Source organism: Pleurodeles waltl, chromosome 11 (genome assembly GCF_031143425.1).
Source record: "Pleurodeles waltl isolate 20211129_DDA chromosome 11, aPleWal1.hap1.20221129, whole genome shotgun sequence".
Taxonomy (NCBI): Eukaryota; Metazoa; Chordata; class Amphibia; order Caudata; family Salamandridae; genus Pleurodeles; species Pleurodeles waltl.
The window spans coordinates 814,603,866-814,619,714 of NC_090450.1; the positions used below are offsets into that span (position 1 = coordinate 814,603,866).

The 15,849-nt window shown below is 44.4% G+C and overlaps 1 protein-coding gene across 1 annotated transcript in view; it reads right to left on the reverse strand.

Annotated features, from left to right (window-relative positions):
• LOC138266157 (acyl-CoA dehydrogenase family member 11-like) overlaps positions 1-15,849 on the reverse strand; it is a 449,188-nt gene that overhangs the window by 193,091 nt on the left and 240,248 nt on the right. Inside the window, exon 9 of the mRNA XM_069214616.1 lies at positions 11,669-11,768. Within this exon, the coding sequence (XP_069070717.1) occupies positions 11,669-11,768 (100 nt within the window). The remainder of the gene's footprint in view (positions 1-11,668; positions 11,769-15,849) is intronic.

Sequence of the window (15,849 nt, forward strand, 5' to 3'; positions counted from 1 at the left end):
GTGCCCCAAGGTTCCTGGGCGAAAACCAACCATGCGCTTTCTTAATCTTTACTAGTGCTCAACTTTTCCACATTCCCTTATTTTATACATCTTATTGTTATGCATAACTCATAGAAAGGCAGGGAATTTTAACTGTGTTGATACGCCTAGCCTCTTGAATTCTTCCAAACATCTCCCCAACTCCCACTGCTTATTTATAGTAGACTTAGATAAGTCCGCAAACTAAAAATCATCTCCTCTTAATGTTTTTAGTTTTAGTGCTTCGGACAAAATGCTTTCTTTTAGCCCATATGTTTGGAAATGTATCAAGATTTTTCAGGGCTTAATGTTGTTGGGCATCCTCCTAAAAGGATCGCTATGGATCCTGTGAATATCTCTCTCGATCTCTTCCTCACTTTCCTCCAACATAACTGTAGATTTGATAAGAGAAACCACAAATGACTTCAGGTTTTCACCTTCCACTCCTTTCAACATTCAAAAATCGTTTGGTCTTGAGCTATTTTCCAACTGTTCCAATTTATTTTGTAGCTCCTGCTCATTCCCTTTCAAAACTTGAATCTCTTCCTTGTGTAGCCTCAATTCTTCTTACATTACTAAAACGGTGTCTTCAAGAGCTTGAGTTCTTGCAGTCAGGAGGTCAAATTTTTTTCCCAGTACCTCACAGGCCTCCCTTATCTCTCCCTGATTTATCTCAGAGATTCTAAAACCCTTTTTTATGTCTTCAGAGATAGCGAGAATCATTGCCTCCAGTGGAGAGCCTAAAGTACAACTGGAGGTGGTAGGAGTCGTGGGCCCCACTGCAGTCTGAGCATGGGATCCTGGAAACTGTGAGCCGGATTCTTGCAGAGGAGCAGCCTCCTCGCTATTCCGTAGCGAGAGAGGTGCATCCCCATCACCCATATTAGAACCCCCAATGCAGCTTATGTTAACTTGAGGTGGCTGGAGTTCACCACTCACTACCGACATACTGTTTCTATTGTTACCCCCACCTCATCTACCATGACTTGTGGACTAAGGTATCCCATTGCCTGTTGGTCCTGATTAGCCTCTGCCTGGCTAGGGGAGGGAGCTGTAATGCTAGGTTTAACCTTAAAATAGGACCTCAAGGAAGGCGTGACTTTATTTTTAACTTTAGGTTTATTTGTTGCACTTCTTTTCTGACTTTTATTCCCCTTACACAGTACAGGCTCACCATTGGCTTCTCCAAATTCAAGTCCTCTTTTCAACCTCAAGCTGGTCTCCTTGTGCCCATGACCAAGCCTTTCCAGAGTTCTGGGGGCAGGGGGATTAAGCCACTACCCTCCCCATCCCTATGTCTTACCATTTTGCCAGCCACCTCCACCGTCTTCCTTGCCTCCTCTCTAGCCGTTCTCCTTGGCGTGCTGGCAGACGCGCTTGTGCTTCCGCTGCCACTGTTCCCCAGGAGGGAAACACGCGCTGCCACTCATCTCGTCCATCGAAGCTCCAGAGCGGCACGGCTCCAACGAGTCACTCAAACCGCCTGAGCCGAATCGCCCAGAGCAATCTCCTGTGACCGCAGGACACTCGCTGAGCGCCTGGACATCTGGCGTTCAACTTTCACCTCAAGATATCATCGCCCAGGAACCCGGGTAAGCGCTCTAGCCTGCTGCTTCCTCACTGCAGCCCACCATGTTCTCCACGACCGACCGCTGCTCAACATTACAAAAAGGTTTGTGAAAGATTTTTTCTGTGAAATCTTCAAAGTGTTCATGCATTTGAATGCATATCTACTTTGCAGTCCCTTTTTCAACTACACATGATGAAGAATTTTGGCCTTTGTAGTTTCTCCTTTAGTCTGCATAGTGACATTCTTAAGTGACTTTGCATGCCTTCCTGAAGAAAGAAGAACATCAACGCTTAAGACATTTTGAAAAAAGTGCTCCAGGGTCCCGCAGGAGGGTGGAACTATTCCAGCGCTTATGACTATACATGTAAATCCCCTATGAGAGAACAGATTGTTTATTCAATTCAACAATAAAAACACAGTGTAGTATTTCAATTACAGGTTGACACTAGGAACAGGGCTCTATTTTTAGAGACTCAAGTACTCTTACAATGTCTCCTAGGAAGGTACTGATTAATTCAGTCTGTGCTCTTCCCAGGTCTTCACAATTGTCAAGCAGACCTATTAATGAGTCAACATTTTCCAAGACTAGGGGTTTCCTTGAGTAGATCAATTTGCTACAAACATAAATGTAAAATACCAAAGCTTTGCCTAAAGAGTGTGGGAACCTGGTTCAAGTGGCAAGCTATTGTGATGAAATGGTCCAGCAGATTTGAGTATGCCTTTCCACCACCTTCCTTACTTAATCAGTGCTAATGAAACTAAACCACTGCAATAGTATGATGATTCTCATTGTATCAGAATGGCTGAGGCAGTAGAGGTTTCCCAAGCTTCTTCATGAATAGATAAGCCCACACAAGGCATTGTTGTGCCGACTGAACCTGTTGTCAAAAAATACAAGGGAAGATCCACCACCTCAAAGTACAATGGCTGAATTTGTCTGTCCCCGGAGATTGTGCTATGTGGTCAACTAAATTTGCCGCAGGTCAGTACAGACATTTTTTTAAAGAAGCCAAGCATCCTTCCACTGCATAAAGTTTCAAGTGGAAAGGATTTGTCATCTGGTGTCTAAAAAACAATTATGAGCCTATATGTTGTCATATGGAGGGTATAATCTTTTATTTTCTATATTTAGCCAAATGAAAATTTCAATACTCATCCATAAAAGTTAATTTGGCTGACAACGCAGCCTACGGAAAATGCCAAATCTAAAAATAGTTTTTCATTATACCAGTAATAAACTACTTTTTGAAAGGAATGAAGAAAATATTTTCTCCAGGAAGGCAGTCTTGTCCCCCAGGGGGACCTAATTTTGTCCTCTCCAAATTGATGGCTCCTCCCTTTGAGCCTATCCATAAGGCTTCATTGTAGCACCTTACCTGAAAACTAGCCTTCTTAGTAGCAATCACTTCAGCTAGAAGGGTTAGTGAGCTGTCAGCGTTATTTACACTAAAATCTTATACAGTTATCCACCACAATTATGTAGTGTAGAAAAACTAACTCTAAAATTTGACCAAAGGTATTTCAGACTTTCACATTAATCAGTCAATTTCTCTGTCAGTATTTCTTTTTAGTAATTCTTCTACTCTAGCAGAGAGATCATTATACTCACTAAGTGTGAAAAAAGTGTTAAAATGTGACTTAGAATAAAACTAACGACAGGCGTAAATCTTACCATAATATATGTAAACTACAGCCCGCGCATACTGAGATGATGTCCACTAGGCAAACCATTGCTAGAAGGTTAGTGCCCTGCATGGAAGGCTGTTACCAACAAACCACTACCTGGGAAAGTGGAGGCACATTTTTCCTTGACGAAATGCAGCTACTCCTGCTTGGTTGAGAAATGTTCCACTTACAGAAATCTGTAAAGTTTCCACATGGAGGGCTGTTAATAAATTCACTATACATTGCCTGGATGAGGATACTGAAGCCGGCATAAAAGCAGGCAGCATTAACAGATCTCTTTGGCTTAAACTGTTAATTTTCTTATTTTTAAATTTATAAGAATTACTGTGTATTACTGATATCCACTTTGAGGGATATGATTGCTACTTTACTATAAATTTGACTCTCAGTGAGGATAATACAATGCAGAAGGAAATGTTCCTTTTAATTCGGCATCATATGAATCCTCGCTGAATTCCAAAACAACCCACCATCCTCTCCAAATGTCAGTAATCCCTCCAGCTACCAGAAAAGGGCATGCTGGGAGATATAAGCTGCTGTCTCCTTGAAGAAGCAGTGTACATTTTATGACCTGGTGTTTTATAACTTAGTAGGCATCCTTTTCCTAAATATTTTGTACTATAATGCAAGGATTTGAAGATTTTGTAAGCTAGGGACTGACATTTTTCAATTAGGTGTGGCATTATACCCCCTTTCTTTTGATTTAAAATAGCTGATTTGGAGAGAAAACTATAGAGGTGACACAAAATGAAACTCAAACATGCCTGCCAGTGAAAATGTTTTGTTACTGTACAACTGAAGAGAAGTGTTCCATGATCCGTTCAAGTTAAAAGGATTGTGCTATATTTAGGATTTCTGCGAGGATTCCTATAATAGCAAACTAGGAGTACAAGTAAGTAACAATTCCTTCTTTCGCATTTCAGTACAGCCTCTATTGCTCCTTTAAGGATAAGGAGAAAAACACATTTTCTGCTGCAGCTCCCTCCGGAGTAGATGGCGTTCATTAGATTGTAGTGGTTATTTTGTAAATTCAAGGGTGTGTCCCGAATGTACTATTGCAGCACCCAGTGGTCCGATGTTATGGATTTCCAAGCAGGTGTGAAAAAGGACTTTCACCCTGCGGTAGAGCTCGGAAAAGTTAAGCTCTCTTTTGGTTTTTCTAGGTGCACAGTTGGGCATACTCCACTTACTTCCAGAGCTCTGCCACCATAGCCTTGCCTTTAGCTTCTGCTAAACACATAGGGGGTTATTCCAACTTTGGAGGAGGTGGTAATCCGTCCCAAATGTGACGGATTTACCACCAGCCGTATTACGAGTTCCATAGGATATAATGGACTCGTAATACGGCTGGTGGTATATCCGTCACTTTACCGTCACTTTTGGGACGGATTACCACTTCCTCCAAAGTTGGAATAACCCCCATAGTCTTGATCATTTCCCCTTGTCTGGGGGGATAACAGTATAACTTCCATGACTCCTCTATGTAATGAAACCTTCTCCAAAGTCCAGCGATTGCCGGGAGCCACAAAAAGTATATGAAACCCTGGTGGTGTCACTGGAAAGCTCCCAGGGATCCTACAGTATGCGAGACCATCTTTATAATCTAAAGGGCATCAATCATGTTTTCTGAATAATGCTGAAGGACATGTCTCAAATCTTGCCTTAGACTCCAGAGTGGATGGCTGTGGAGAGTAGCTATCCCTGTCTCCCTAGAACCTTTGCTACTGCATCAATGGTGGTGGCTAATGCACATTATCCTTCCTTAAATATGGCCTTGGCTTCTTCTCTTCTATTCTCTGGGATCAGACTTATCAGTCACAAGACATAATGCCACATCTGGTAGACATACCTCCAAGATGCATATGCAGCTTTACTAAAAGATGCCACCATTGAGAACTCTGCAGTCCTGGTTACCTATGCTTCATCTGTCTCTATCCAGCAGTACGGAAGCAGGGGCAGCAGACTTTGTGCTACCTCTACTATGATGGAATCTGGTGTTGGGTGGTCCTTCAAGCAGACTCAGGTTGTATTTGGAGCCCTATATTTCTCTTCAAAGTAGGGCACTACTGCACCATTGCAGGTGTCATCGTTATTGTAGGGCCCTAAGACCATACAAAGTCCAGCATGTGATAGAGTTTACAAGCTTCTAGAGTTCCTGTTTGAAATCACAGAGAAGCATTGTTACTGTACTGAGGCCATGTGGAGATTAAAGTTCTTAGCTGCTCTATCCAGCAGAGCATGAAAAAGGGTTATGCTACCTGGAGGGGAGTCAGACTGAGTGGAGGATTTGTCTCTCACCTTTACTTATATTCATAATCCTCCCATTTATAGTCTTGTTTTCCCCTCTTCAATTTCTGACAAATAATCAGAATCTGATGCACCTAGTTGCCCAGGACCCTAGATGTTGGTGGGGCCTATGCTGGAAATTGAGGAGATTGAGGTGCCACCAGTATCAGAGACGATAGAGGAAGGCATGGGGACAGTGAAGACACTTTTAGTGCAGGTGGCAGCAAGGAGGGGCCACTAGGCAGCTGTCGAACAGGCTGTTGAGGAAGAAGTTTTGGAATGGTGTCTTTCATCTGTTATAGTATTGTTATGAAAGCCACAGGTGCTTGCATTAGCACTCATGCCTTGTACCAGTATCTAAGCCAATATGATGGTAGAAAAGTTTCAGACACAAAAGTCTGTGGTTGAAAGTCACATTCTTAAAAGTCCTCATTCTCATAAGCCTTGTCCTCAAATTCCGAACCACAGTGCAAATCAAGCTGTGGTGTCAGCTTCATTTTCTGATTTCAGAATCTGGATTGGCAGGTGTGCAGACACTTACAATGGCGAGTGAGTAAAGATGTTTAGAAATAGTATTTCCATAGTTGATGGCCTCGTCGATGGGGTAGGTGACAAGGTGGTAGATACAGTCATGGGGTGACTGCCGCTGCCTTCAGAGATGATGGTGAAGGCTGCTCTACCATCAAAAGGGTTATTGATAATGGAATGACAGTCATCATAAGTGCAGTAGTAGATGGTGTCATAAGAGACAATGGTCCTGAAGTTGAAGATTACGGTTGTCAGCAGCATCATCATCATCATCATTGATGGGAGTTCTCTTGCTTATCGTTGATAAGCCCTGTACCAAGGGCTTCACAATGGAGAAGTGGTTGAAGGTGATGGTTGTTGAGGATAAGGTCTTCTTTGTCGATGTCTAGGAATCTTTGTCGATGACAGTGAGGACCGTAGTTCTGACAGTTTGTCCTCCAAAGCCTTTGAATCGAGACTGACAGAGTGGATGCTGTGGACGTGAGCGAGACACGGATGCTTCGGTGCTCCAGCCAGATTCCGGCTGGAGCACCTTGGCGACCGTGGCCGTGCTGGACCTGTTGCAACCCGAGCCTGCCCCCTGCCCGTTGTCTGCCCAGTAATGTCAGGTGTCTGAGCCGCACACCACCAGCTTACTGACAGTTTAGCACCCACAGGAGCAGAGGAGGAGGGAGGGAGGAGCAGGGGCGAGTCGCGCTCCAGCTACCTGGGCAGCTCAGCAGTCACCCGCTGCTTCAAGGCATATTGATGTTCACTGAGGCAAAGATGGGCTGTGCACCTACAAGAGTCAACAAAGAGCCCTGGTAAGAGCTACGAGGGGACAGGAGGGAGGGTTCAGCAGTGGTTAGGTTCCACTGCATGGTGGTTGAGCTCTGGGTCTGAGCAAGCGTCCTGATTAGGTTCACGTGTGGCTTGCAGACCGGGTGAGCTCACCCGTTGATGCCCCCGCACCCCTTCCCCCCCGCCTTCAGTCAGGAGCAGGTCTCAGCCCGCTTGTCTTCTCGTTCTAGCCTGCGTATCATGGTGCATGCCTGCTGCCAGACCTTGGGCCTCCAGCTTGCTAAAGTTAAAGTTTGACCCCCCTTACACCTCTTAGCGCTATTATTTACCAGAGCAGTCGTCAGGACACAGAATGCAGGGGACATACAGCACGAGGAGAGGACCCTTTGTGCAAAGGGTTTGCAATCCCTTCCCAGGTAATAACTACAACGACTTCACAAGAAGGGCTAAATTCGCACCTAGACTGACTACCTCAATCACAGTATGCATAGAGGGAAGCTCGCCACTCAGTCCACATCTGCCTCTGAGGGGAAGCTTCCCCCACTCTTGCAGCCACCTGGAAAGCTCAGACTGTCTCTCAGATGCACTTAGCCCCGAAGACACCCCCAAAGACCCCAGCAGCAGACCTCATCATGCAGTTCTTTCATGCATCACCCTCAATCAAGGTCTTTGACCGCCAGGGTTGTAATGAGGGCCTATGTCTTTAGGAGACCCGGACCACCAAAACAACACTGCTCACAGGATACAATGAAATTCATACCCCAGCAACAAAGCGTAACATCTTGGACTGTCCATCTGGTGGTCTCTCCACCTTTATCAAATATGCCCGAGAAATAGAGGTCACCAAAATACATACCAATTTGCCAGCACTTCAAGTGATGTTCATTAAAGGGATAAAAAGCAAACTCCAGTCCATCCGACAGCTGCTAATCAACTGTTATGTTAATCCCGCCCTGCATTTAAAAAAGACAGGCCTTAAACTCCCTTGCATCCAAATTAGAAGAATTACTGAACAAATATGCCGCCTACTCCCCCATAATCATTGGGGACTTTAACAAAAGGTCTCTGGGTAAGCTCCACCCCCCACTGAAATTGCACCCCTACATGGCCTTTTCAACACTCACAGACTGTCCTCTGTGCAATCTTTGAAAGAAGTACATGATCCACTGTGGCAACCACTACCAATTCACAGTAATATTTCCACCAGTGATTACTTTTTCCATCAGCGAATCATTGTCCCCCCAAATTATGCAACTTTGAAGTGGACGACAGGGGCGGGAGTAATATTAGGCCAACTGCAGGTAGCTCTGCAGCTAGTCATCAAAGCCTCTCTGCAGCTACTGTCCCCTTGGTAACCAACTGGAGATGAACGCCATAAAATCCTTCTCAGAATCAAATGGTCAACAAATCTAGAGATTAGTATGCTCCCTTTTTTCCAATATGGCTTCAGGTCTCAAAGCTCCATGATGGACAATATCATAGACTGGCACCTCTGTAAGGCTTAGCCACACTGCACAAGCAACTTCCATTATTCTGGTGCTTCGTGGATTACAGTACAGCTTTTGACCAGGTGGACCAGGGAAAGCTGTGGGAGAAACTAACTGCATGGGGATTCCCATCCAGCACTTCAAGGCCATTAAATCCCTATACCTGGGGACTTGGGTCCAGATAAAAATAAGCCCCACTATAGCCAACGTTAGAGTGCCGATAAACAATGGTCTTAAGGTTGCATGCAGGCCCCGATACTTTTTAATCATGGCCGACCTAGGTAAAGCACTGGAAAGCGCAAGTTTATTAACTTCAATGTTCTGCACGGTACGTCTCCCAATTCTGCAGTACGTAGATGACACTGTATTAATGGATCACTCCAGAATGGGCTTACAAAGAGCTCTTACAGCCCTTTACAGTTTCAACCAAACAAACGCACTCTTGTGAATCGGGGAAATACCAAAATCGTCATTATTGGAAATTACCCACACAAGAAACTAGCTCAATGGCAGCTAGGAGATCTAAAAATAATTACAACTGCACAATACAATTACTTAGGTGTCTGACTCACCGAAGGGGCTAAACCAGGTGTTCATTTAAAACACCTTAGAAGCAAGTGGGATGGGGACATTTACAGCTTGAAAAGCCTAAATTGCCTTCTACACAGCCCAAATGCATAACCAATGTTAAAAGTTGTGGGAACAAAGTTGATTCCAGATCTAAACTACGGCCACTTATTCCCTGGCACATTGGGCACGTTCCTCACGACCTTACAAATCTCAGTATACATAAAAATCTTTTACATTCCTTGGCAGGCCAGAAAAGCAAGGCTGAGACTGGAGCTAGGCCTCGGGAGCCCGAATCTCATGTGCCTCTGGGACTCAGTCAAATACTACATCAGGACCCTGAGGGCCCTGGAGACTACCCTTAAAGCACAAATTAAAGGATCTTCGAAGAGGAGAGCTCCCCATGGCATTTGCAGCTCGCAGTGGCAACTAGCTGTTTGGAAGTGAGACCGACAGTCTGCACAATCAGGACATACCGTTCACAGTCTGGAAAAAAGCTGTGAATGTGCAGGTCATGAAAATGTAATTTGATTGGGACATTGAGAAAATCCATCACAGATCCCCCTTGCAGCACTGGATGCCTCCTATGCCCTGGGGAAGGTCCAGCGAAACTTTCAGCAACCCCTCTCAGCCCAGGCACGAAGGAAATATATTTATATTGAAAGAATGTTGGTTACACTTGCTGCGCTGCTGTCCCTAACTCACCAGTGATCAACACCGTCTGTTAGCTCCTTTATGCTGGGCCAATGGCATCAGACACTGCAGAGAAATATCGGATCTGTGCTTTACCACCTATTCACCAAAGACCTTTGCCAGGCTGGGGAAATTCACAAACACGATACAATCCGCACCTCTTAGCGCACAAACAGGTTGAGACCTGCTCAGACACTACAGTATAGCCCAGGTGCAGTGGTTAACTGCCAATACACCTAGGATTTCTGCCAGTCTGGGGAAACCCACAGACTGTATCTGACCCGCTCCCCGCAACGCATCCACTCGGAGCAAACGCCCACCTTGTGAGACAACAGTATCTTCCTCTCTTCTTTCTTGGGGCCCACATTCAGCTCTTGTCGAACACTAAACGGGACATAAGTAAAGTTGACCTAGCACAGCAGACTCAGCGCATTGGAAAACGAAAACTTTGCCCCGAAAGGAATTTTAATGCTGCTTTCTAATGCTGTAACTCTTTTTAAGTTAATTTTTTTTTATTATTTTCTTTTTGAATAGACCGTATCTTTTTACCCAATTTTAAATGTTTTCTATTAACGGAATATAGGAATATGCTGAGGTCTGATATCTACATTTAATGATTTTAAGTAATCAATCATGAATAAAATACTCCTGGATTTATACAACATTTTTCAAGGAGAATAATCTTTCCTCTTTCACAAGTGGTCTTCTGAGGAAACGCCATAGCTGCAAATGTTTTAGATGACAAGTTTAGTTATGGAAACTTCATGTTTGCTTTTTTTTGTGCCACCTTTGTGGAAGTGCTTGATGGAGCACTATTTACAGAATCACCTCCAGAAGACGGGTCATCTCTTTTGGTAGGGACTATTTTTCTTCACTAAATAAAGTGCCTACCTCCTTTCTCTATCCTTCAAAGACTTGGCTAAGAGGGTTTTACAAATATCACGGCAAAATGATTTGTGGGCTGGATAAAGGCAATAAATACACTGATCATGTGGGTCATCAGTGTAGATTTTCTTGTGTCCACGGTCAGCAGGATTTTCTTCTTGTCAGTCATAAGGGCAGTCGGGACGAGGAACGATCTCCTTGGCCCAGAAGATGGAGATTTCCCACAAAAAAACGATAAAAACAACTTGGAAGACACTCAAAGCTGAAGTCTGAACTAGTTTAAGTCCAGGGAATACCAGGCTAGAGCAGAGCTCTTCTTGAAGACTCCCTAATACACAACGTGAAATAGAAATCCGAACTATGCTGTCCTCTGGGGGGAGCATGAGAGCTCATCACTTCCACCTTACTGGCTGAAGTTTGGGTTGTTTTAAATTAGGTCGATATGTTACTAATTAAACACTTTTGATGAGGCCTATGGAGTTTTTTTTAACACAGTTTAATGCTTCTTAAAATTACCAGGGATTCACAGCCTGACAACTGGGAATGGTTGAAGCATGTAAACATGTGAAGGATTCAATGCTAAAAAAGCAAACACTTACAACGGAAAACCAGAAACAGATTGAGTAAAACTCAGCCTTTCAATGTGCATTAGTTCAAATATGTGACAGAGAATGTTTTTGGCCAGAAAAAACTAAATCAGCATACCAGAATCATTGCGCTGTCAAATGTGTAAGGAAGTGATTAGAAGGCCATTGAAATAATCTTTGAAGCCTGTAAGAGCATAACAATCGAAGTCTCGATTTGGTGGAAGTGTACTATGCATACATGCTTTGGTGCTGGTCATTTCCAGCTATCACAAACACTAGAGAAAAGAAATAACATTTACATAAGGCTGTGAATCTCGCTTTTCCGCCTTGTGGAGCAAGACCAGAACTTTTCCCAACCTGGTAAAGAAGTGGCTTTCCATTCTTTCTGTCAGGGAAAAGTAGATTTATTCAATCAATGACAAACTTTGGATCCCTTCCTGATCTCCACCATGGAGACAAGGATCCGTTAATGATTTGTCGCAATATCAATTAAAGAATCATTCTTGCATACTAGGGCTTAGAGATAACATCTATATGAAAAATAGTCGGGAAAAGAATCTCTTCTGGGTGCCTTTACTTACTTCCATGCGTGCCATAGTCTGAATGTGAAGAGGGTGATCCTTGATGAGCTTCCCAAATACAAAACGCTTGCTGGCGTATTCTCTCCCTAAACTGATCACCCTGGAGGAGAGAATATAAAAATGTATTTACATGACAAAAAACAATCTATCAGCAACATTGTTTTCTGCTCACAATTGGCAATATAAGCGGGATCTTCTTAAGCCTGTGTTGGGCACCCTTCATTCATCAGAAAATCAATCTACAAATCAGATAGCTATAAAGCAGTATTATAATATAGCTTTTGCAGACCCTTTAGTACTGGGCCTGTTATGTTCTAATTAGTCTGTTAGTGACACCAATACCTGGCACTAGGTTTACCACACAAACCGAGTCAGTCCAATTACTTTTGCCAATCTAGGCAATGTGAGATTGTACCATCACCTTCCCTAAAAATGTGGCTCGTCCCTTAATAATAGAACAAATGAGTTGTTTAGTGTGGATAATGGTCCTCATAAGTTGGGCATTTAGGAGGGCAAACTAAACAATGGTGTGGAGCAAAACCCTATCAGCCCCTTACGTAACACGCATTGGGAACTAGAGATGTCCTTGTATGAGTTGAAGAATAGGTCTACAGAATCTTTGTTGGAATCCAGGTCATTATGCTCAGGAAATGTAACCTTGTGCAATGGCCGTAATCTTGAAAGCACAAAAGTCATGTTTAGGGTGACTCTGTTATTCCAAACGGATACGAGGCAGCAAACCTTTTCCATCTATGCACTCAGGTTCTGGAACAACATCCCTGTAGCCATCGAGAGCACTCCAGTGCCTTAGCCCTTTCACGCCCCTAATGTTCCCTGGTAGCACCCTCCATTTCCTCTAGCCCTGGGTCACACTGTTTCACCATCCGATGAACATCACACTATTTTTTACCTCCAAAATGCAGTGACCAACCTGCTGTGTACTCCGCACACGGATAACCCCTTTTCGTGCGCTACCTGCCTCTGGCCCACTCCCACACCCTAGTCTCATTCTATTCTTTCTACATTATCACTCTTGCATGTCATCTCGCACTAGCGGAACTCAGGCTATTGATTGCAGTGATTGCAGTTCATGCTACGCCTTGGAGTCCCTTTTATATTTGCCTGTTTTTGTGTATGAGTATATTATGATGCTGTGTCGTTTTTCTAAATGCAAAACCGTCCGAAAAACTATTTTAAAAAAAATCAGGACCGCCCCAGCACTGATCTAGTTTAGGATAGAGTTGACGACTCACCTCTTTAACGAACAGTAAACCACAAAGTATTACACGTCAACAACCAGGGGTTCGGTCCTATTATTCGCTGACCTTCTGCTTGTCTTTGACTATGTACAGCACTCAATCACACTGTAAAAATACTTTATACATACATACACACACACACACACACACACACACACATATGTGGTGTAGTTTATAATTAGGTGTTATGATAATCTGTGGGGGTAATTTTAAATGACTGTTTAGTTATGACATTTGCTGCATAAGACTACAACAGACTTTGTGAATTTAAAGAGGAGGAAGCATAAAAAAGGAAAGTTACTATTACTCTTTAATACACAGGGTGTACCCAAGACTGTGGCATATAACTAGGGGACAAAGTTCTGGATGGACAACCTAACAAACCATGGTAGGATACTTTCAGGCTACTTACCACCAGCTGGTAAAAAGAGGAGGGGTTGAAAAAGCAGAGTATCCACAGTTTCAGGACACCACATTTCAGCATAATTTGGAGAAACAGTGCACAACTGTTCGGGAACAAGCATAACACGACAAGTACCATCAGCCCCAAATATGAGGCAATGCAAATGTATATTATGGGCGCTGTATAAATTTTCTGAGTATGAGGAACTAAAACACAAAATAAACTACAGAGACAAGTGACAGAGGTGAGAGACAGGCTCGAGCACTACACAACACTGAAGTTCTACCACCAGTTATTAAACAGGGAGGGAGATGCCTCGGGGCACCTACTTGCCTGGATCCTGCATAGAGAATTGCTACGCTCCCCTATTATGCACTTCATAATCCCTTCAAGAGACGATGCATACACACAAGCCTCTATATTACACACACACTTAGACATCACTTACAGCAAGTCTACACTAGCCCACCTGAATATAACACAGCTGGAGACGAAGTTATTAGCTAGTATCACCTTCTCACAAGTAGGGGATGCAATGGCACAAGAACAAGACACAGAACTTACAATAGAGGAAATCACAACAGCATTGACTAGCCTCCCAGGGGGGAAGTCTCCAGGAAGAGACAGCTTACCTGGTAGAAATTTACCGCACCTACACAGCGGATAGTCCACAAGGCTTACTAGAGGTTTACTTAGAGGCTAGAGTGAGTGGTGTCTGTGGACATAGCTAAACCATCTGACAGTGTTGATTGGCTGAATCTGCAGTGCGTCTTGAGAGTGAAGGGGTTTGGACGCCGGTTTCGGTCTTGGATCCAGCTGCTCAACACTAAACCCATGATCAGGGTCAGGCTTGGCCGACTGTGCGGAACCGGTAGCGGTTCGCAGGGGGACACAACAAGGCTGGCGGTTGTCCCTGTTGCTCTTTGCCTTGACGATGGGACCCCTGACAATACAAATCCAACAACAGATGGAGAGATGGGGGCCAGGGTAGGAAATGGAACCCACCTAGTATCCCTATATGCGGAGGATATCGTTTTCTACTTGAGATCTCCTAGGAAGTCGTTGCTTCCTTTGCTCCATTATTTAAACACATTTGGGGACATCACAGGACTTCTAATTAACCAGAACAAGTCTGTGGTGTTTCCACTGGGGAGACTGGTGAGGGTGTATCCGGTAGCACTACCGAATTTACCTCTGAGGTAGGAAACAGACACATTTTGCTACTGGGGGATAGGCACAAACCTTCCCTTTTCTTACATGTCAGACACCCCTAAGGTGGGCCCTAGGTAGCCCCAAGGGCAGGGTGCAGTGTATGGTTAAGGTAGGACATATAATAATGTGTTTTATATGTCCTGACAGTGAACTATTGCTAAATTCGTTTTTCACTGTTGCAAGGCCTATCCCTCTCATAGGTTAACATGGGGGCTACCTTTAAATCTGATTAAAGTGTAGATTCCCTTTGGGAGTGGATGGACGTGGAGTTTGGGGTCTCTGAGCTCCCAATTTAAAAATACATCTTTTAGTAAAGTTGATTTTAAGATTGTGTGTTTGAAAATGCCACTTTTAGAAAGTGGGCATTTTCTTGCTTATACCATTTCTGTGACTCTGCCTGTTTGTGGATTCCCTGTCTGGGTCAGTTTGACAGTTGGGCGGGTTGCACCTCACACTAGACAGTGACACAAAGGGAGCTGGGGTGTAGCCTGCATATCCTGATGAGCCATCTGTGCTAGGAGGGAGAGGAGGAGTGGTCACTCACACCTGAAAGGGCTGTGCCTGCCCTCACACAATACAGTCTCCAACCCCCTGGCAAATGTATGGGGCCTGGCCTGGGCAAGGCAGGATTTCACATTCCAAAGAGACTTTACTTTGAAGTAGGCCTACTTCAAAGGAGAAATTGGGTACAAGAAGGGCACCCAAAACCACAGACTTTAGAAAAACCCTTCTGGAACGAGAGGAACCTCTGCCTGGAGAAGAGCTGAGGAAGAAGAGCTGCCCAGCCTGTGACTGTGCTTTGTGGAGCTATCCTGCAGTTGCTGCTTCTGCCAGAGTAAGAGGGCAAAGACTGGACTTTGTGTGCATTCCATCTTGAGAAGAAATCTCCAAGGGCTTGATTTAGAGCTTGCTTCCTGTTGTTTGAAGTCTCAGGGACAACAAAGACTTCTCTCTGCCAGCACCTGGAGTCTCTGGAGAGACTCCTACTCTGCCCTGTCGTGCCCATCCAGTTCCTGGGACCCTGAAAGGAGAGCTGGCAGCCCAAAGACAAGGAAATCCACGCACAGAGCGCTGTGCGAGGAAAAGATTGACGCGACTCCGATCTGAGGCTGAAGAAACTACGTGCCACCAGCTCTGCAGCTGAGAAACGACGCTTGCAGGAAACGTTACCAAAGAATCGATGCTCGGAGCAGGAGAAACGACGCGCAGCATCGCAGACGGAGGCCGGGAGATCACAACCTGTGCTGCGGGGTTTTTGGATCATCGTGTGACTGGATTTCCGCCTCAAGTACCGCTGTGTGTGGAAA